Source organism: Schistocerca nitens, chromosome 9, assembly GCF_023898315.1.
Source record: "Schistocerca nitens isolate TAMUIC-IGC-003100 chromosome 9, iqSchNite1.1, whole genome shotgun sequence".
NCBI lineage: Eukaryota > Metazoa > Arthropoda > Insecta > Orthoptera > Acrididae > Schistocerca > Schistocerca nitens.
In genome coordinates this window covers 484,149,703-484,173,698 of record NC_064622.1, presented here as the reverse complement: position 1 = coordinate 484,173,698, position 23,996 = coordinate 484,149,703, and the positions used below count along the sequence as shown (strand labels likewise).

General features: G+C 41.8%; 1 protein-coding gene across 2 annotated transcripts in view; it reads left to right on the top strand.

Moving 5' to 3' along the window:
* The window catches only part of LOC126203168 (fatty acyl-CoA reductase 1-like), a 141,061-nt gene that overhangs the window by 48,022 nt on the left and 69,043 nt on the right, over window positions 1-23,996 (top strand). Inside the window, exons 2-4 of one of the 2 annotated variants that reach the window (XM_049937408.1) lie at window positions 1,263-1,499; window positions 6,634-6,882; window positions 13,476-13,621. In XM_049937408.1, coding sequence (XP_049793365.1) covers window positions 1,278-1,499; window positions 6,634-6,882; window positions 13,476-13,621 — 617 coding nt within the window. In that variant the 5' untranslated portion in view covers window positions 1,263-1,277. The remainder of the gene's footprint in view (window positions 1-1,262; window positions 1,500-6,633; window positions 6,883-13,475; window positions 13,622-23,996) is intronic. The other variant, XM_049937409.1, reaches the window with a different exon arrangement.

The window sequence follows — 23,996 nt, the reverse complement described above, 5'->3', positions numbered from 1 at the left end:
CGACACCACTGGAGGCGGGCTGCACGATGTTGGGGCGTGAGCGGAAGACGGCCTAACGGTGTGCGGGACCGTAGCCCAGCTTCATGGAGACGGTTGCGAATGGTCCTCGCCGATACCCCAGGAGCAACAGTGTCCCTAATTTGCTGGGAAGTGGCGGTGCGGTCCCCTACGGCACTGCGTAGGATCCTACGGTCTTGGCGTGCATCCGTGCGTCGCTGCGGTCCGGTCCCAGGTCGACGGGCACGTGCACCTTCCGCCGACCACTGGCGATAACATCGATGTACTGTGGAGACCTCACGCCCCACGTGTTGAGCAATTCGGCGGTACGTCCACCCGGCCTCCCGCATGCCCACTATACGCCCTCGCTCAAAGTCCGTCAACTGCACATACGGTTCACGTCCACGCTGTCGCGGCATGCTACCAGTGTTAAAGACTGCGATGGAGCTCCGTATGCCACGGCAAACTGGCTGACACTGACGGCGGCGGTGCACAAATGCTGCGCAGCTAGCGCCATTCGACGGCCAACACCGCGGTTCCTGGTGTGTCCTCTGTGCCGTGCGTGTGATCATTGCTTGTACAGCCCTCTCGCAGTGTCCGGAGCAAGTATGGCGGGTCTGACACACCGGTGTCAATGTGTTCTTTTTTCCATTTCCAGGAGTGTATATTCGGTGTTTACACATTTTTTTTCTTTTTCTAAAACATTTCTCCTCCTTCTGCCAGTCCTATTTTATTTCTTCTCAACTTCGGCCTCCATTAATTCATCTGATGTCCAAACAGCAAAACGCGACTAATAATTTTAGTCACCCATTTCCTAATTTTTATTTCGTCAGCTTAGCCTGGTTTAATTCGAATATATTCCATGGCTTATCTTTTTTTTTTGTTGACATTGCTATCATATCCTTCTTGCAAGACACTAATCACTAACTTTAACTGCTTTTCGAGGTACTTACCTGTCTCTGACAGAATGACAAAGCCGTCTGCTAATGTGAAACGTCTTTGACCTTTTCTATAATCTTTAATCGACTTTCCGAACTTCTCCTTGGTTTCTGCTCAGTGTTCCAGCTGAATAAAGCTGAGGATAGCCTACAACCCTGTGTCACTCCCTTCTCAACTACTGCTCCCCTTTCATGTCCTTCGAAACTTATAGCTGCAATCTGGCTTCTGTACAAGTAGAGAATAACCCTTCCCTAATGTATTTTCAGAACTTCAGAGAAGGTACTCAAGTATGTAGCGTTTTCTGATTCCATGTCCCCTTTTTATAGGAAGAAATATCTCCAATGGTTGCCGTGGCAAGACAGGATGTGCGTTCGGGTCCCCGAGTGCCAAAGTGGTATGCCGGCCGGTCGGTGCTGGTGACAGGGGCCACCGGCTTCCTGGGGATGGTCACCGTGGAGAAGCTGCTGCGATCCTGCCCTGACATTGGCACTATCTACATGCTGGTGAGGCCCAAGCGTGGACGGGACCCCCAAGAGAGGTTGGAAGAATATGTGTCCAATGTGGTGAGTGTCCCTGTTGTTTTGATGTACTACACAGGTGAACCAAAACTTTATAAGCACTCCCCAGTGGAATACTGACGTTTCAATACTGATTGACATGGCGTTGTGGGAACATGACGCATTAAAGAAGATTCAGAGGCTGAACAGAGACGAATGGAGAATCATTCTAGTGATGATACAGGTCACAAATGGGGAAATCCAATGAGGTAGATCGTTATGGCCTCCTGTCTGGGAACGAACACCTCAGAAACAGCGAAACTTCTGGGCGGCTCACATTGAATAAAGGCGAAACCAGGAGTAGGCGACTAACTGTTGGACACCCATGCCACACCACAGAACGTGCAGGTTGTGGGCTGCCCACTCTACAAAACAGGATAGGTGGTGATTTATGGAACGTCTGTCGACAGAGTACAATGCTGGTGTAAGAACAATTTTTTCAGAGCACACTGTTTAGGTACATTGTTCAACATGGTGCTCTTTTGTAGACAACACCCACGTGTTCCTGTGTCTACCAACGAAATCTTCGGTTACGATTATGATGGGCACGGGATCATCGAGATTGCACCGTGAAGCAATGAAAACGTGTCGCCTTGTTGGATGACATATTATTGTTACACCATGTCGATGGGCTGGGCCAGATACGCCACCATCCTGAAGCATAGCTATACATAACATGTACCGTGCCTCATATGCAGTCTGGTATGGGCAGTTTTACGCTCTGGGGACGTTCACCTAAATTTTCGTGGGATCGTTAGTGATAATGTAAACCACAGTCTGAACATTACTGTGAACCACCTGGATTCCGTCACCCTTGATGTCTTCCCTAGGTTGCTGACGTTTGCCAGCAATCACATAAGAAGGCCAGAATAGTGTTACAGTGGGTAGACGAGCACGATAGTGAATCCACGTTGATGTCACGGCCGCCAAAGTCGCCAGATCTGAATGCAATGGGAGGTATGTAGGACACTATCGGGTGTTTGCTCTGTGCCCACAAAACACTGGCCCATAATTTATAGAATTTACGTTAGCCATGCGTAGGTACCTGGTGCCACGTATCTCCAGAAACGTACCAAGTATTTGTCGAATCCAGCTCACACTGTACTGCTGCTGTATTACATTCCAAAGCTATATTAGTACGCCATTAAGACGGTAGTCATGATGTTTCGGCTCATGACTGGATAGTATAGGCGCCGCTGACACTAATGTATGCCAGGGCTGTCGTCTCAGGATGATGTCGATGATTTGTAAAGAGTGCGTACTGCCAACTGCTCAGTGATCTGGGAATGAGACCCTATAAAATAATACGAAGTCCCCAGAAATAAAGTGCCCAAAACTGATAGTGAACGATCCTTTTTAAATAGGGCATATCCTATGTCTTAACACATATGGTAACATGCACGTAGCACTTTCGGGGATGGCCTGTTCTACCTGTTGTACTGCCTTCCAATTACCATCTCCTCCCCAGTATTTCTGGACAGGCGCCGGCAATGATGGTACAAGAGTCAAGTGTTCCCTGAAATGTACAGACATGCCCAACATTTATGACCATCATATGACTAGGATGTTGCAGCCTAATGTTCACTGCTGAAGTCATTTCAATTAATTGACGTGGATCCTGATACCAGGTGAGGAATTTCTTTGTTTTGCGCTTCATGTTGTGCAGGCTCATCAACATTACTCAGTGCCCTACTTGGTAAACAACTGCCTTTGCACTGCACTGTCCCATTTGTTCCTGACGTTTTGAGGCCTTTGTATTTGCTTTCTACGCCTATTTCCATCCCTCCTGTAACGTTTTTTGTGAAATTCTTTACATGCTCTCCATTCTTCCCCACCCTATACGTAATTCACGTCAACATTGATGGCATTTTATGGCGACATACTGGCTCATATGGTGATAGGTCTGTACTGTTCTGAAACTTAGTAGTACCATGTGATGGCTTATGGTAACAGGAAGTCTCAATTGTTGTCATGGCTATTCACATAGTGACTTGACGTTTTCCTTATTGTCCAATGCACTGACTCTGTTCCTGCATTGGTCTGTGAATCTCAAGTGCTTCTTAAATTACAAATATGCAGCAGATGACAAAGCTGTTTCATCAGTTCTGATACAAAACTCTTGTTGTGATTTATAGTTAATTTTTCTGGGACACTGAGCTTCAACAATAAATTATTTACCACGACCTGTGTCGATGTGTTGGATTGCTGATTTAGGATAGCTACCATCCCCACTTAGGGTGAAAGCCAATCTGTAATGATAAATACATAGCGATTCTTTGCCAGCATTTTCTCAAAATGTCCCAGGATGTCCATACCAATCATTTCAAATATGTCATTGGCTGCAGGTAATCTCTATAGTGGAATACAATGATGATTCAGCACAGATTAGTGTGCACATGATACACAGTATTTCACATGCTGCTTGACATCCTGCTTGCTCATATGCTACCAGTAGTGATTAGCACCTGCCGTTCAGCAGTTCTTTGACCCTATGTCCTAATAACATGTGATCATGTGCCTGTCTCGGTACACCCCAGGAATTTGGGTAGCACAATGATCCCAAACCCTGGACACCTGGTCGACGATCAGAAGCCAGATGAGGTCATCCAAAACATGGCACCTCTTTTTGTAGCCGCCATTCGAGCTCTGGAGGCATGATATCCAGTAGCAAAGCATGGACACCAATTAGTAGATGATGCAGATAGACATAGACGAAGCTGAAATGGCCATGTTGGACACCTTGAGGACAATCAGACACATGATGAGGCTGCCTGGAAGGAGGCACTTCTTTCGATGGCAGCCACTCGAGACCTGGAAGCATTAGATCTAGCAGTGATGTGCGGATAGCCGATAGAAGATTATTCAGCTTGACATAGACGAAACTGAGAGTACCACGTGGGACCGATTGCTGCAGTGGAGTAGGTCTCATTGAAGGCGACGACTGCGGATGAGACGTAGCTAGGCCGGAGTGATCAGTACTTACAGGAGCTTGGCCTGGCTTTTTTATGACCTGGCGTCACTTTTGGTACCAGACGCCATAGGGGCGCAGCACTGGGTCCCGGCATGGGATGATTCAAGTCACCACTACAGTGGCCTGACCATTATGCCATACTGCAACAACGATATTACAGTCTTGGCAGACAGCTGGCTAGCCTGCTTGCTATGGGTTGTGCATTCTGGATGGAGGGATGCTGGCGCCACATTTGAGATATTTATCCTCTGCCTGACAACAGAAATAGTTACCAGGCCCTCTTAAAAGACGGCGAACAATATCTATGACTAATAATGATTATAAGTGTGGTAACCAAGAAAATAAATTGAACTTCAGTGCATAAAAGCTATGTTTTATGCAAAAAAAGGAAAAGCTTAATATAAAGCCTTTGATTCAGGCTAAATAGTGAAGTAGAAAATCTTGTTTTTTCAGATATAACCTGTTGCCGATATTCCTGCTGGTAACTTCTCGGTTACTTGAACTATTACAAGAAAGTAAAATATAAAATGTGTTTTGTCCTCCCTTACCTTTAAGTTGAGAACAGAAGCTTAGGCTATGTTATCTGTTCCTCAGGAGCATGCAGGCTTCATGAAACGCAGCCTACATGCTGTAGTGGAAAAGGAAGCAAGGACGACACAATCTTCGCAGTGAATCATCCCCTTTCATTTTCGTAATAAAAAATTATGGATAAGTGAATTCCCACCCCTACTTCTAATGATTTAGGGAAAGTGTCGTATGGACGCTCCCATTGGTGCCTACGATAGTGATGCATTATGTGACTACTGAAAAGTGAAAATAATTGTGTGTTTCTCTGTCATGTAAAGACTGAAAAACATATGTAAAAAATTTCTAATTATAGAAAATTTTATTATTTCTATGTAATATATGTAAATGATTTGTATAAGTCCATTATGTCATGTTTCTCTCTCTCTCTCTCTCTCTCTCTCTCTCTCTCTCTCTATATATATATATATATATATATATATATATATATATATATATATATATATATATATATATGTGTGTGTGTACTGTTTAAGCAATTTTGATAAAAATCAATTTCATTTAAAAGAGGTCAACTATAAGAACATACCTTGTTTCTAATATTTCATTGTGTTCAAAAATAAATTTTTCCAGAAAACTAAATAAGGGATGGTGTGGCGGAACAAGCGTTGTATCGTTATAGAGATAAGGAGGCGAGGGAGTGTGCCGGGTCTTACCCCAGTTCACTGCTAGTAGCGCCACGTCACCATAACGCGTTTGTGCGCAGCAAGCCAGTATTGCACCATAATTAACAATGAAATTAAAAGTTAAAGTTGCATTTTCAGACACTGTCAACAAATGCCTTAGTGTAATAATGTTTAAACTGTCAAATCTCAGACTGATTAGGTCAATATTTTTACCTCAACACATCCTTTTAAGGAAAAAATAAGTGGTGCTAAATGATATAATCATAGTCCTGATCCAGCTGAGCAAACAAAGAATAGAAACATTTCTTTCAGTTGGCTAGACAAGAATGTGTACTTGCAGACCAGGAACTATGATCACTTTCTGGCTGACCACAGAAATAGTTGCCAGCCTCTCGTAAAAGACTGCGAACAATATCTACAACAGTTCCAATTTCCTCCTGTGATTAATAATGATTATTAATAAGTTAACCAGTCCGCCGCCCCACATAGTGGTCTTGACACGTAGCTCGGCATGTGGTTTTGGTTTAGATTAATAAATGTCCGTTACTAATCATAGATGCCATAATATGTGAATGATTGTAATCACTGTGAGTGGAAAGGTTCAAGGGTGTTCGAGAAAATCGACATTTAGAGTGCTGAAGGCTATTATTTCCCTTTTTGGTGACGTAATTTACACTCTGCGTTTGTTACACAGCAACTGGAGGATGACAATCTATATTGAATAGAGTATAATGGTCAGTGCCACTAGCACAGTCAAACTTGAAGGATTCAGTGTGAATTTCCTGCTCCTGCTCCCTTCTCAACCAAAAGTCTTTAAAATAACTTTTTTTATCAACTCATTGAACCAAATCTGATTAGGGACTTAAGATCTTCTTTTATATGGTCTTCGATCCATCAGCTTACCGGAATATACATGGAATTCGCTCTGTCGTCAGCAGTGCCACGTTTGTTTGTGCAGCTGTTCTCGAAGCTTCGAGGAGAGCGGCCCGACTTCGCACGCCATCTGTCTGTGATCTCCGGCGATGTCAGCTCGCCGGACTTCTGGCTGGCAGAGCAGGACATGGCTGCCCTGCGGCGTGACGTCAGCGTCGTCTTCCACTGCGCCGCCAGCGTCCGCTTCGACGACAGCCTGCGCAAGGCCGTCAACACCAACGTGGTGGGCACGAAGCGCGTGCTGCAGCTGGCCGAGCAGCTGCCCAACCTGCAGGTCTGAGGAATGTGTAAAACGGCGTAACATGCTCTTAGAGTAAGGGAGTGTATTTACACCGATGAGCCAAGAGCCACTCATTGAAAATAATTGAAGCATGCTGTAGACATGGTGGGATATCAATGTAGCTTGATACATGTACACATAACCAGCGGATATGCAAATGATTAGTTACAATTCTTTTTGACCAGCAGAATGGTCACCAGTGTGCATTAGTTTTATTCATGTTTACTGTTGTTACCACGGCATGATCACAGTGAAGGACATGAAGATGCTGTGTACTGTCATGAAGTAGCTGAATCACCAGATGACAGGGTTTGAAAGGGGCCTCATTGTGGGTCTCCATTTGGCTTCCAAGTTGAATCATGTTGGTTCCAGATTTGTGGGGCATTGGGATGCGCTATTGGCCTGATGTTGGACTGCGTGGAAATGTGAGGTCACTCATACTCATCGTCATGGTTCCAGTGGACAGCATCTGACCCCCACAAGGGAGGATCATGGTATAGTACACCAAGCACATCATAGCCCCTTGACATCTGTACCTACAAGCAGAGAATAGGTAATGAGCTCCCTTCAACGTTCTGTGCCAACCAACATCATTGGTTGGGGACTAGTAGCATTTGGACTAGGAAATTAGTGTCGCATGCGTAGGCTGCAGTTAATACCACAGCACAACTTGCCACATCTGGGGTGACACTGTGACCGAGAAGTAAGGACTGCTAATGAGTGACGTGCGGTTCTGCGAGTTGGTGACGACCTAGGGAGAGGTCCCTTACATCCAATGTATTGGAGGGGCAAAACACTGTTACTCCTGCCATCATGGGTTAGGGAACCATTGTATATGAATTCAAGTTTGATTGGTATCTATTCGTAGAAATGTGACAGCACAATTATAAACCATGAACATCCTGCATCACCATGTGTTAACTCTCTTGTGAAGTATCATGATACCATTTTTCATCAGGACAACGATCTTTCGTATGAGGCATGTGTCTCTATGAACTGTCTGTGGTACAGTAAGTTACTCCTGCGGCCAACAACATACACATGTCACTAACAGAAAATGTATGGACATACACCTGTCCCCAACAGAACGTATATGGACACAACTCAAACGTCAACTCCATCACAGTGTCGGATTCATGATATCAAGGACCAGTTACTGTGGTTGTGAGCCACGTTCCCCCAGGAAAGGATCCAATGACTCTATGACATCTTTCCCAACCAGATTAGTGTGTGTATCCAGGCCAGTGGTATCATAGTCATAAGTGGGCTCATATTGCCATGTTCTTTGCAAAAATGACTAGACTATGTAATCACTAAAATGATGTCATATACCCTCTAAACCATTTAAATTTCATTTCGTTTCCTCCTCCTCCTATTCTGGGTTTTGCACTTTTTTGTCAAGCACTTTGTTTTTCTGATTAATGCCATAATGGTCCACATTTGGAACGCAATGAAGTAGCCATTGTACATGAGGTCGATTCGACAAGACCTCAGTAGGCCTATTCATTGGTGATGCAGTTAAATTACGCGCCGGTGTTTTCTGGGCGTGAGGCGTGGGCCCACAAGTGAGCCAGAAGTATTTCCACAGGTTCACATAAGGAAAATTTGGTGGCCAAAACTTCTATGTATGATTACTATCATGCTACTCAAACCACTGTCGGACGATTCTGGCCTTCTAACAAAGGAAGCTATCCTGATGCAAGATGCTATTGCCATTGGGGAGGGGGTGGGGGGGAGGGGGAGGTCATCATACTTGAAGGGAAGCTGGTGCTCCACATTCAAGTTCACATAGTCTACAGCTGTCATGGATCCTACGATTACTGTCACTACTGTCACATGTCCCATGGAGTCCATGTGAATGACCAGCATAGCTTTGTAGTAACCCTATTAGCATGTGTTCATGGCACATTGCATGTTTTGTGCAGCCGTTCCCCAGGCATGACCATCGCCCTGGGGAAACAAGAAGCTGTGTTTCAGCTGATCAGGCGAGCCATTGCCACTATTTCGCTGTCCTGTCTCGATGATCCTGTGACTACCGCAATGGTAACTGACAACTTTGTTGGTCGACATCTGATTATGTAAAGTTCTTCGCCTGTAGAGGACTACATTCATAAATGTGCAATGAATAGTGAGGGCTGAAACACTTGTATTAGAATTATACTCCGTCGTTAGGTGTGCCACATATCGCCCACCACCAATCTTGCTTCAAAGAGTGGCCAAGCATCGGAGTTCCATGTTCTGTAAATAACATGGAAGTCCAACACCCTGTCGCCTGATTATGAGTTCTATTTTTTTCAACCACTTCCCATAGATGCTCACAGTAGCAGCTACGAAACACCCGATCAGCTTTGACGTTTTGGAGACGCTCATTTTATGAATGGATTAGATTAGACTAGATGAATACTTAATCCATAGATCATGAATATGATACTTTGTAATGATGTGGAATATGTCAGTTTAACAAAAGATTTCTGTACATGCCATCATTCAAGTCTTTCTTTTGCAGTAGAAGGAGTTGTCATTCAGAAATTCTCTTAATTTCTTTTCAAATGTTGGTTACCAATCTATCAGACTTGTAATGCTATTTGGTAAGTGACCAGAGATTTTTGTGGCAGAAAAATTCACTCAATTCTGTACCAAAGTAGTGAATTCAGACTGTCTTCAAATTGCTTTTGTGTTGGGATGGGTTATTAATAACAAATTTCATAAGGGAATATTCTGTGCCAAAGTAGTGAATTCAGACTGTCTTCCAATTGCTTTTGTGTTGGGATGGGTTATTAATAACAAATTTCATAAGGGAATATATATATTACCTGTAGTGTATATAGTATATACACTATATAGTGTATATACACCTGTAGTGTATATAGTAGTTACTTTCGTGGACTTGAAGAAGGCCTATGGCTCAGTTAACAGACAAACACTATTCCTGATACTTTATGAATCAGGGATAGATGAAAACACCAGAGGACTTGAACAAACGCTCACAGATACAACATCAAAAATTAAGTTTCAAGGCGAAATTTCTGAACCATTTAAAATCAAAACAGGAGTTCGACAAGGAGATGAACTGTCCCCAATTCTCTTTAACTTGGTTTTAGATAAAAGAGTAAAAACATGGGAAAGCACATTAAAAAACAGAGCCTCAAAAGGTATAAGCATGGTCGAAGGAAAGAACAAATTTGAAGTGAAATGTTTAGCCTTTGCGGAGGATATGGCATTGATAACTGAAAACCTAACAGACACAATAGTTATGCATGATCTGTTACACGAGATTGCTGAAAGGACTGGGCTAAAAATATCCTATGAAAAACCCGAGTATATAGAACACAAACATAATACAGAAAAGTGTATGAAAACAAAGTATGGAAAAATTAAAAGAGTTGATAGATTCAAATACCTAGGCGAGTGGAACCAAGCCAATGGACTGGATAACACAACAAATAAAGAAAGAATAAAATGTTAGAATTTGCATATAAATTAACACAAAACTACTACAATAAGAAATCAATATCCATACAAGCGAAGATTAGACATTATAATTCAGTTATTAGGACACAACCAACGTATGGACCAGAGTGCCTAACATAATACTAAGAAAAATTCTACGTCTTGAGAAAAACAAGGAAAATAGGTAGATTAAAAGAAGAAATGAAGACTTATACAAAAATACAGAAAAGATCACAGATACAATGAGGAAGAGATGGCTAAAATTTTATGGACATTTAAAAAGAATGGAAGAAACACGGATTACAAAGAAAATTTTTAATTACGTTAGTAAGCTGAAAAAAAACCGTAGGATGGATAGAAGTAGTAAAGCAAGACGCCAACAAAATAGGTGTTACAGAAGAAATAATACGTGACAGGAATCACTACAGGCTACTGATAGGAAACGCAAACTATGAAGAAGATGAGCCGAAACCTCGACTCAAGAGAGTGTGGACAGATGAGCAGAGACGAGCAGTTGGCGAGAAAATGAAGAAATACTGGTAAGAACAGAAGAAAAAGAAACACCATAAGTCTTAAGTTGTATGCGGTCATAGCTGGCCAAATTCATAAATAAATATATATATCTACACCGATATTGACAGTAGCTTCACTATATATATATATATATATATATATATATATATATATATATATATATATATATATATAAGGAGCTACGGATATTCACAGTAGCTTCACAATTTTATAAATATATAATTTTGAATAGCTCCTTAAGTAATGTCTGCAAGATGATCTTGGATCCAGCGATTATTCTGAGTACAAGTTTTGTGCAATTAATGCGTTTTTACTTATTGATCAATTAAACCAAAACATGATGCTACATGAAAGCGGAAAATGAAAACAGGTCTGTAAGCTAATTTACTTCTATGTTTATCACCAAAATTTGTAACAACGTTAATCACATAAGTAGAAAATGTATCGAATCATCTATGTGTTTCTTCCAATTCAATCCCCATCAATGTGCCCACCCAAAATTTTGCAATATTCTTACTTAGCTACAGATTTCTTTTCAAATTCTACATTAATGGTTTTGTACCATTTACTGTACGGATCTGAATATACTGTGTTGTATCAAAATTTTTGACAGTCAGTTAATAATTTCCTGCAGGACATTATATTCAAATTCCTCAGCGATTTCCTGTTTGTTGGCTGTTATTACTAAACTTGTATCATCAGCAAAAAGAACTAGATTTGAATCATCACGAATATAGACTGGCATGTCATTAGCATACATTAAGAACTGTAAGGGACGCAATATTAAACCTTGTCAGACCCATTCTTGATACCACCCAAATCTGAGAAATCTTCTGATTTTTGCGCATTGTGTGAACTGTGTGTTTAACCTTCTGCACTAGCCTAGTTAAATATGTATCAATTCATTTAGGCACTGTCCCACTCATACCACAGTACTTAAGTTTATCTAGAAGAATTCCATGATTTATACAATAAAAAGCCATTCATAGACCACAAATATCCCAACTGGTGATGTTCGGTTATTCAGAGCATTCAAAATTTGATCAGGGAAAGCATATACAGCATTTGTTGTTGAAAAACCTTTCTGAACACCAAACTGGCATTTTGTTGGTAATTTATTTTTTCAAATACTTGAAGTTACTCCTGAACATATTACATTTTCAATAAGTTTTGGCAAAGGTGTCAGAAGTGAGACTGGGCGGTAGTTGTTGCCTTTGGACCAATCCCCCTTTTCATGCAATGGTTCAACAGTAGATTTCAGACTATCAAATAAAAATGTCCTGTTTCAGTGAGCTATTACATATGTGGCTGAAAATCCTACTTAACTGTTTAGAATAAGCATTTAGTACTTTGTTGGAGAAGCCATCAATTCCATGCAAGCTTCTAATTTTGAATGAATTTATTATTTTCCTAACTTCAGAAGAAGAGCTGAGAAGAATTTCAATTTCATCAAATTTCATAGGTATTGCTCTTCCACATACATAGTTTTACCTTTTCTGATGAATATCTTTATACCATTTTCTCCTGTTTTCATTCACTTTGAATGTAAACTATTTGAATGTTAAGTGGCGGACAGTAAAAATCCGTCCTCTGTCATAGCGGCTTATGCAATTGGATTTCCTTATTTTCGGCCTTTATTTCCTTTTGAATGATTCCTTACTGAGCCACGTGTTTGTAACGCCACCAAACGACATTAAATCTCGTGGTGGGTTCTGGTACGTGGTTCCAATCGACAACAAGTGATAAATTGCATCCTTTGTAACTGATGGCCCATGTTGCACAATAATGAACAGTGACCACCCCAGTATATTCGTCCTCGCTGCAGGAATGCGTCAAGGCCACTCCTGACACTCCTGCTCTATCTCCTGTACAAAACCAACTTCCCATAAGAGCCCTCTTCCCTGTTTTTTCATCAGTAAGCTAACCACACCAGTTTCCCTGCAGTCCACCGCACCCTCCATTCGTCCTATAATTCCCTGCAGCTCCAGCTCAATAACTTCAACAATAACTTCAACTCCTTCTGTAATCAGTGATGCCTTTGCAACTATCCTCAAACAGCCAGATAATAAGTTATTGCAAAATGTACCCAAGTCGCCATTCCTGAGATCTTACCTTATAGTCCAGAACCGTCCAGTTTATCTAATTAACAGGAGTAAGTCAGAACAAAGTATGATACGATACTTATCAACACTTCTTTTGTGAAAAAAACATTCTGATTCAAAATGTGTGGACAGCTGTAACTAGTGAAATTAAAATGCTTCTACACTAAATAATGGATTAAAATTTGATAACTTAATATTCAGTTTAATTTCCTTTTCGAGAATTGAGTACACAGTTTTGCCTTCTCTTCTGAGAACCTGAAAGCTTGCATTACTTCCATAACTACTTCGGTGTGTAAACTGTCAGTGATGCATGAGGAAGTTACTAAACTGCATGTTATGACTTTCGATCTAGGATTCCATTAGGCAGAGTATCCATTTAAATAAAAAGTTCTGTTTGTATTTAAAATCCCTTTATTTCAGGAACACGTACTGCTTTATAATTACAACATGTATTGATAAAACAATTTTACCAATAGACTCTTTAAAAATGTTGTTTTTCAGGTATTCCTGTACATCTCGACCTCCTTCTGCCACTCAGACCATCAAGTCGTTGAAGAAAAATTGTACCCAGCAAAAGCAGACCCAGAAAAGATTATGAATATTGTTTCGTCAATGGACGACGACCTTTTAGAGATTATAACACCAAAGTAAGGAAATAAAAACAGTTCAGTTTTCCAGTTGTGAAATAGCTAGTAATCTAGAATGATTAAAATTAATTTCATCAGCCAAACATTATAACACCCACCAGTGGGCTTTCGGTCGCTCTGAAATTCAAGATAGCAACAAACACTTATACAAAACATCACACCGAGTCAGCAATCACATAGAAGCTTATACCAGTTTGCGGAACGTGTCCGAATGTTGGCACTCACCTCACATAGTACCCAGGTATTATGAAGAGGTGTCTCGTGTTCTCTGGAATGGTGTTCGATTACATCCTAAATGTATCTGACAGAACCACGATCTGGCCAATGTAAAGAGAAGGATGTCAACTGGAATTCTCTTCTGTGGTCCTGACAGCCCCCTTTTCTTGATGTAGGCCTTGTTCTTACGGGACATGCCCAGTAACTGAATGTAAGTAGATACATAAAGAACTACCTATCTCACTGCGACAATAGACGGAGAAATGACATGAACAGTTTTATGAATGAACTCATTATTATAACTTTAACACCATTTCAGAGATTTCTTTTGTTATCATCGGCGATTTCGTTGGACCAGAAGAGATGCACGTGCAGAGCTTTTACAAACCATTACGGTCAAAATTATATGGCGGTTGACGGTCACAAACAGACTGCCTTGACGTGATCAACTTTATGAGTTCCATTTTCAGCCCTTAAGGACCATGAACGACGACCCGCCACCGTGTCATCATTCGCCAATGGCGTCATCAGAATGTGGTATGAAGTAGCGTGAGATGAGCACCCCATTCTCCCCGCCAGTGTCAGCTGCAACTGATGCTTCTCAGTCAAATGTCAACTGGTATCGAGAAGCTGAGTGTTCTCCATTCCAGTGTTTGCACAATTGAAAAACACAGTACCGGGAATTCTTCCTCTGCCAATTGCATGGCCATCAGACACCCCGACACTTCAGCTATGGAGGCGAAGGGGGTATGGAACTAACAGTCGGTAATGATATTTTGTTTTTTATTGAGATGAAACTGGGGACCTGTTGGATGACAGTGAGATAGGATTCGTCGAACTAGAAAAAGCGTTCGACAATGTAAAGTGCTATAAGGAGTTAGAATTCCCGTGTGTGTAAGCTACAGAGTCATAATATACAATAAGCACAAGAACCAGGAGGGAAAAATTAAAATGGGAGACAAAGAATGAAGTGCTCGGATTGAAAAGGGTGTCAGAAAAGGACACAGCCTCTTGTGATTGGTGTAGTTCATGCACTTCACCTTACAGCCAGTGGAAACCACGGAAAAACCCCAGGAAGGGAAGTAGCATTCGATTGATAGTTTTTAGCTTATCTTGCAGTGATTTGTACGTCGTCAAATGATTACACTGAGCTGATTTATTTGTGATTTAAAACTAAGTTACTGGATTGTAGTTGTTTAGCTAAATAGTGCAAAAAACCTAGTTTGTTACACTTAAATTGTTGGAGTTACTGATATGGTAGCTCATATGGTAAGCAAGGCTTTATGATTAGATTGAAGTAGCACTGAGCCATGAGGGAAAAACGTACATCAACGCTAGGACCTAAATTTTGAGGAGACGATACACCACTGTCCTCCAGTATCCTCAATAATTTAGGAGAATTCGCGTGTGAGTCCTGGGTAGTGTTAATGAATGCAATTAGCAATTTCATAAGCGAGGAGAAGATATTTGAGTAGTTAGTAGCCATCATGTTTGTCTCTTCTATAAGGGCATTGTTGACCACAACGAAGTTCTTCTTGAGTAGTAACGTGTATGTAATAATACGAACATCATTGGCATTTGTACTGGGGCGAAGGCGATCTGTGAGGGATAGATTTCTGCGATCGGGCTCCAACAAGCTGTCTGCTTGACTTGTGGAGACGTATTCTGACAGTACCGATATGATTATACGTAGAGTATTCAGAAGATCTTGTTGTCGTCTTCTGCAGAAGTGTACCGTAAGTCGCTGGAGAAGCCAAATGTTACTAGTGATCGGATAAAAGCGAGAGTCATTCCCACTTCTACGAAGGGTGTGTACAGGCACACCAAATTATGGCCAAATGTATCTAAGGTCGGCCTGCTGTTCAAGTTTGAAACATATTCTATTCTCACGTTTTACGACATTTCTGGAGACCAAAAATTTCCTCTCTGGGAAACAAAAGGAATTCCGAAAACTAAGAACGTGTGAAACTCAGCTCGCTCTATTGATCCATGACATGACGATCTCATTTTACTGCCACTCAGGTTGATACCGTCTTCCTTGACTTCTGGAAGCATTCGATACAATTCCGTACTGCCTTCTTGATACCGTCTTCCTTGACTGCTGGAAGCAATCGATACATTTCCGTACTGCCTCCTAATGAACAAAGTACAAGCGTAAGAACATCAGACCAGCTCTGTGAATGGATAGCTGAGTTTCTAGCAAACAGGACACTGCCTGTCATCCTGAATGGAAACATAAAACTAACGTTGTATCTACGTCAGGGAAGTGTTTTGAATCGTTACTTTTCACAATATCTATAAATAGCTAGTCAGAAGTTCCATGATGATTTTGAGGAAGATGCTGTCATACACACAGAAGCCGCAATGCAAGTAAAATATAGCAGGAAGATCTGCACAGCCTAAAAACATTAAAAAATGTAACACAACGTGCACAAGTAAGTAGATCGCTCAGACCAATCATTTCGCTAGAAGCATCCACATCATAAAAGTATCTTCGAGTATGTGTACAGAGAAAATTATGGGAGTTTGCTGGCAAAAATTCGAAAATTTTCACGTTTTACAAAACATGCCCTAGAATATTACGTACTCTTTCCTCCACAAAATAGTGCATAAATTATCTGTGTGTGACGTTTAGAAGTATTTTATTTTTAATTTTGAAGTCTTACATGCGTATCTGCGAGATCACCAAATTTCGGACGTGCATCTGTTTGTACGTGAATATCTCGGAAACTACATTTTATAGAAGGCTTTGATTTTCATCTCTGACAGAAAAAAACGTGGAGCTCGATGTTAGTCACACTGCTATTTCGCAGTCGCTTGGCAATTGTTTGTTTATTTTGAGTGAAACAGTGACTTCCGACGTAATCTGGTGCAGTTTGACGTAATTTAAACATGCCTAGAAGTGCTAGTCTATTCAAGAAACTGTAAGTTTGGTGGAAACCAACACACTAGAAGTGTAAAACCGTGTGTTGTTTATGATTTGGAACCCAAAAACAGTGTAAAATCAAATAACCTTGATGTGCCACCAGAGAACAAGAGAGATGTGACCTCACCCAATGCAAGTAAAACTAAATTATATAAACAATTCGAGGAACTAAGATTACTGCAGGATAATTTAGAAAATAGTACTCCTTGTCTGGGCTATGTTTTGTGTGATATGAACATTTTAATTCAGGTGTTGTGTGATAAATTGTGCTGTAATATTTGTGGCGGAAAAGTAATTATTGAAGAAGATATTTCTGCAAGAACAGGACTCACTACGACATTAGCAATTATTTGCACTGGCTGTGACAACAACAAGTCATTTGTAACGTCAAATGAATTCAACAATAATCTTTATGGAGTAAATGCAAGGCTTTGCTATGCCACGAGAGCTATCGGAAATGGTCTTAGTGCAGGTCAGTATTTCTTTTTGGTTATGAATCTACCACCACCACCTTCAAAAATTCAGAGGTATACTAAAGTTATAGGAGAAGCTGTTGAATCTGTCGCTTCCCTGTCAATGAAGGCTGCAACAAATGAAGCTGTTGAAGTGAACGAAGGCAAAACTGATATACCAGTTACGTTTGATGGGACATGGCAAAACCGTGGTCACACGTCAAAAAACTCAGTTGCCACAATGACAAGTGTAGACACAGTCAAAGTAATTAATTTTGAGGCACTTACAAAACATTGCTGTAGCTCCTATGACAAAAATGGAAAAAATGAACATGAAAACTGACAGAAAAATTATGAGGGAACTAGTGGAGGAATGGAAGCCGATGCCGCAATGAAAATGTTTAGCAGATCACTGCAGGAAAGGGATGTAAGATACACCCAGTTCCTTTGGGATGGAGATTCTAAGGCGTATAGGAGTGTTGTTGAAGCAAACTCATATGAAAATATAAAGAAATTGGAATGTGTTGTGCATGTGCAAAAGAGGATGGGCACACGTCTCAGAAAATTAAAACGATCTCTTCTCACCACCATGGCAAGCCACTTAGAGGTCGGCTGACTGATAAAACAATAATCAGCTCTAGAAGTATTACGGAACGGCCATCAGAAATATCTGAAATTATTTAGAAAGTATGAGGAAAGCAGTCTGGGCCACATACTTCCACAAACTTTTAACCGACAGAAAACCGACACATGCACTCTGCCCACCTGGACCTGAATCGTGCTGACGTTTCAGGAGTGTCTTTTGAACACAATAACTCTGTTCCTGAAGCTGTTATGGAAGCAATAAAACCAATTTACAGGGACCTAGCTTACCCATACCTCTTCCGAAAGTGTCTACATGGGCGAACACAGAATCCTAATGAATCATTCAATAACATTATCTGGACACGAGTGCCCAAAAATGATTTTGTAGGGCTCAATACACTAAAATGGGGAGATAGTGATGCTGTATTAACACTTAATGATGGAAATATGGGAAGAATAAGAGTTTTAAAACATCTTAACATTACTCCAGGCTACCATACTGTAAAGGGCTTGAAGTTATTGAAGAAGATAAGACTCGCCAAGACACAGCGTGCAGCTCAGTTCACCACCGAAGAACCAAGATCAATCAGAAGAAAGAAGCTTTTGGAGAAGGAAGCTGGCAAAGATGGTGATGCTGATTATGCTGCTGCGTGTTTTGAGACTTAATTTAAAATTACAAGTCAATTTTTATCATTTTATACTTTAGACCTGATTTTCTCAAAATGACATTTTTTATACTTTATGTTCCTTTATATCAAAGCCTACTTGTGATTGCTATATGAAACTTTGGCACCTATTTCATTGTTATATATTGTACCTACTGAAGCACAACCATAGCAATAACTTGAATAGAAGGCCATCTATGGCAATATGTGTACAATTATTTCTAATAAAAATAGCATAATGGAAAATACATATACATCTCTCCTTCTTTTTTACCTAATCTCTTAATTCTGCTTCAGAAGACATAAATAACATGGATAACACAGCTGTAAAAATTGTACAGTGTTATCTTCATTAGTTCCAGAGATAAAGGTACATGAAGTAGGCTAATTTAACATTGTCCGCATAGGCCCGGAAAACTTACTTTAAATTAAATGTTTGCATAAAGCTAATTGCAGGAGTAGAAAACGAATAAGCATTCAGGATCAAATTTGCAATTAAATGACATTTAAAAGTGTAAATCGTCTAGAAACCCGACTATCTAGAGCAATGACATTACAAGCCCCACTCTCCATATCAATGAAGTTATCATTCTTATCAGCGACGTCATTACCCTTGTCAGTGATTTCATCATGATAGTCATACGACAGGCCTCATCTCTCTCTGTCCTACATTTCCCCTTCTCCTCCTGTTTACAGCCCATCACACCATAGTAATAAGATAGGGCAACCGATCATTTGAATTGCGTAAAAGTGGAGTAACATTCAGAGATATGCAGTATTTCTATACTAAAAATTGCGTACGCTTCACTTTAATAGCGTAGAAATAACGTCATGTTCAAACATATTTGCCTCTGACTGCATAAAATGTGGCCTTCCTCAAAGATATACATTATTTCCATGTTGAGAGGAAATGTACTGAGGCCTCACTTGAATTGGCGCCATGTTACAAGTAACTGAGTGGACTGAGTACGCAAACACAAACACAAAGACACACACACACACACACACACACACACACACACACACTGTTTAAATACTGTACTGTCTCAACGTTAAATTTCATATCACATTTTTGTACAGAACACCAAAAAAATATGTACGGTACAATACTTTCACATTTCCTCCATCAAATTTTGTCTGATTTATGCACCTCAGTATATTTCCTATTTCTCTCTGGATTGCTTCATCATTCAGTTTTGTCTCAGACTTGTACACAACATCATAAAATTACGTACAATATTTCAACATATGCTTCATAATCGTCTCTCAGTTTTATACATCGCAGTAAGTTTTCTATGTCTCTCTCTTTCGAATCTGTAAAAACTGTTCTACCTCAACACTAAATATCATCTGACATGTGTGTGCACAACATAATATAAGTTACGTACAATATCGTCACATTTTCTCGATTATCCTCATCACAATTAGCAAATTTTACCTTCGTGTCATGCTTAAATTATAATATATTACATAGCGTACGAAGACATAAAAACACTCCAGATATACACTACTGGCCATTAAAAATGCTACACCACGAAGATGACGTGCTGCAGACGCGAAATTTAACCGACAAAAAGAAAATGCTGTGATATGCAAATGATTAGCTTTTCAGAGCATTTACACATGGTTGGCGCCGGTGGCGACACCTATAAGGTGCTGACACGAGGAAAGTTTCCAACCGATTTCTCATGTAAGGAGGAGGAATGCGTACCATCACGTTTCCGACTTTGATAAAGCTCGGATTGTAGCCTACCGTGATTGCGGTTTATCGTACCGCGGCATTACTGCCCGCGTTGGTCGAGACCCAATGAGTGTTAGTAGAATATGGAATCGGTGCTTTCAGAAGGGTAATACGGAATGCCGTGCTGGATCCCAACGGCCTCGTATCACTAGCAGTCGAGATGACACGCATCTTATCCGCCTTGCTGTAACGGATCGTGCAGCCACGTCTCGATCTCTGAGTCAACAGATGGGGACGTTTGTGAGATGACAACCATCTGCACGAACAGTTCGACGACGTTTGCAGCAGCATGGACTATCAGCTCGGAGACCATGGCTGCAGCTACCCTTGACGCTGCACCACAGACAGGAGCGCCTGTGATGGTGTACTCAATGATGAACCTGGGTGCACGGATGGCAAAAAGTCATTTTTTCGGATGAATCCAGGTTCTGTTTACAGCGTCATGATGGTCACATCCGTGTTTGGAGATACCGCGGTGAACGCACATTGGAAGCGTGTATTCGTCATCGCCAAACTGGCGTATCGCCCGTCGTGATGGTATGGGATGCCATTGGTTACACGTCTCGGTCACCTCTTGTTCTTATTGACGGCACTGAACAGTGGACGTTACATTTCAGATGTGTTAAGACCCGTGGCTCTACCCTTCATTCGATCCCTGCGAAACCACTAGATTTCAGCAGGATAATGCACGACCGAATGTTGCAGGTCCTGTACGGGCCTTTCTGGATACAGAAAATGTTCGACTGCTGCCCTGGCCAGCACATTCTCCAGATCTCTCACCAACTGAAAACGTCTGGTCAATGGTGGCCGAGCAACTGGCTCGTCACAATACGCCAGTCACTACTCTTGATGAACTGTGGTATCGTGTTGAAGCTGCATGGGCAGCTGTACCTGTACACCCCATCCACGCTCTGTTTGACGCGATGCCCAGGCGTGTCAAGGTCGTTATTACGGCCAGAGGTGGTTGTTCTAGGTACTGATTTCTCAGGATCTATGCACCCAAATTGCGTGAAAATGTAATCACATGTCAGTTCTAGTATAATATATTTCTCCAATGAATACCCGTTTATTATCTGCATTTCTTCTTGGTTGTATCAATTTTAATGGCCAGTTGTGTAATTTATTTTCATATACTGATAAGCCCAAACGTTATGACCACCTAACTAGTAGACGGTTTGTGGCATGGAAGCAATGAGGTGTTGGTAAGCTGCTGGAGGGAGTTGGCATCATAGATATGTCAATGTGCTGTTCCCCTGGAAGACCAAGGATTGGTATGATGAAGAAGGTATTGGGATTCATCAGACCATTCAATGCTCTACCACTGCATCACCATTCAATGCCGATGGTCACATGCCCATTTCAGTCGTAGTTGCTGATGTGATGTTCACATTTGCACAGGCATGGGTCATCGCTGCAGAGGCCCGTCGGTGGGAGTGTTGGGTACAGTGTGCGTTCAGTTACAGTTTTGCTCGGTCCATGATTAAAGTCTGATGTTAGTCCCGCGACAGTTCGCCGCCTGTACTGTTTTATCAGTCTGTCCAACCTATGACGTCTGACCCACTGCGTTTGGATGTTGTTTCACATTGGTTTCGCCATGCGTTGAAGACACTCACCACAGCACTCCTTGAACATCCTACTAGTCATGCAGTTTCTAAAATGGTCATTCCAAGCCTCTGGGCCATCACAATGTGCGCTCAGTCACATATATCGTATGCCTTCCCCATTCTACACACAGACAGCACGCTCGCTGATACCACATGCAAGGCGCTTGTGCCTGAGTACCAGTCATTCCCCTCCAGGTGACACTACTGTCACCTGGGAAGGTTTATATCGATAGCAGGTAGACGGTCATAATGTTCTGGCTGATTCAGTGTATATACACAATAAGTCACAGTCGTATTCGCCTTACAGCACATGTCACTTGTGATCTTATGCTGTCACACGGTAGAAACATACACTGACCAGCCAAAACTTTATGGCCACCTACTTAATAGCGTGTGTGTCCATCTTTGGAACGAAAGAAATAATTGATTCTACGTATTAGGGATTCGACAGTTTGTCGGTAGGTTTGTGGAGGTGTGTGGCATTAGACGTCTACGGACAAGTCATGTAATTCGCGTGAATAACGGGCGACTGATTTGCGTAATTGCTGATGACGCCCGGTGGCGGCACAGATGGATTCCACAGGATTTACATCAGGCGAATTTGGTCGCCGACACATCAACATGAGTTCACTGCAGTGCCCCTCAAACGACTGTAGCACAGCTCTGGCGCCGAGACACGCTCAATTAAACTGCTGAGAAAACACATTGCCGTGGGAAAGACATCAAACGTGAAGTGATGTGTGTTGTTCGTAGCTGTCAGCGTGTCTTCGACGCAAGCGAGTGACAATGTCTCCCACACCATAACATTGCTCCCAGCAGCCTGCGCCCGAGGCGCGCTGCATGTTCGAGTAGCCGTTTACAACGATGACGGTGTTTGTGGAGGCTACCAACGACATGGTGTAGCATAAATGTGATGCAGCCGAACAGCAGACACACTTCTATTGGTCGACGGTCGAATCCGGATGATCCCGCGCCCGCTGCAATCGTAACTGACGATGTCGTAGGGTCGACACGTAGGGGCGGTCTACTGTGAAGCTTCCTGCTTGACAACGTGCTATGAATAGTGCGCTCCGAAAGAGTTGTGCGTGTACCAGCATTGTGCTCTTTCGATAAACATGTTGCAGATCACCATCTGTCTTACTTTACAGGGCAGAAAAGCATCCAGCCCCCACGTTCTGCCCGCATCTCGTGGTCGCGCGTAGCGTTCTCGCTTCCCACGCCCGGGTTCCCGGGTTCCATTCCCGGCGGGGTCAGGGATTTTCTCTGCCTCGTGATGGCTGGGTGTTGTGTGCTGTCCTTAGGTTAGTTAGGTTTAAGTAGTTCTAAGTTCTAGGCGACTTATGACCACAGCAGTTGAGTCCCATACTGCTCAGAGCCATTTGAACCATTTGAACCCACGTTCTGTGAAGAGTCGTGGACGTCCAGCCATTTATCGCCTAGTGGTTATTTCACTGTCCTCCTGTCTCTTTCCTTAGATGCTCACGACAGTAGAGCGTGAACATTCGACCACTTTCGCCTTTCTCGAGATATTCGCTCACAGAATCTGCATGATATAATCTGCCCTTTGTCAAAGTCGCTGATTTCAACGGATTTCCTCATTTTCAGACCATACCTTCGCTAGAATGATTCCCCGTCCGTGTCTCCTCCGCTTTCATGTCTTTATTACCGCATCACGTGGCCGCAACACCACCAGGAATTGGCGGTGGTCATAATGTTTTGGTTTATCAGTGTACAAAGGGAATCACCGTTTTCAGCAATTTTCGGAATATCATCTGTTGCAATCAATACATCGTTTTAATTTACATAAATATTGTAGACACTGCATCAGTGGAAGCCATGACAATGATTGCCAAGCTCACTTTCCTCACTAAGATACATGATGTGGCTATACGATCCTCATTACGCAACAGGTATCTATCTGTATCTGCCTTAATAAAATCGAAATGGCACTGTTGTGTTGGCAGAAGAGCCAACACCGTGTTACTAGAGGAGGCCGAAATGCACGCATTTTTGCTCACGCAGGAGGGAAGAACTATACTGACGTGAGGTCTGGAACATGAGAAGGAATTAGAAATCAGAAAGCGGACGTAATTAGTTTGATACTTAAATCCATTAATGAGGAACGTCGCTCTTTTCGGTACATGATTCACAATATTATCTGTTCAGAAATATAGTAACTGAATATG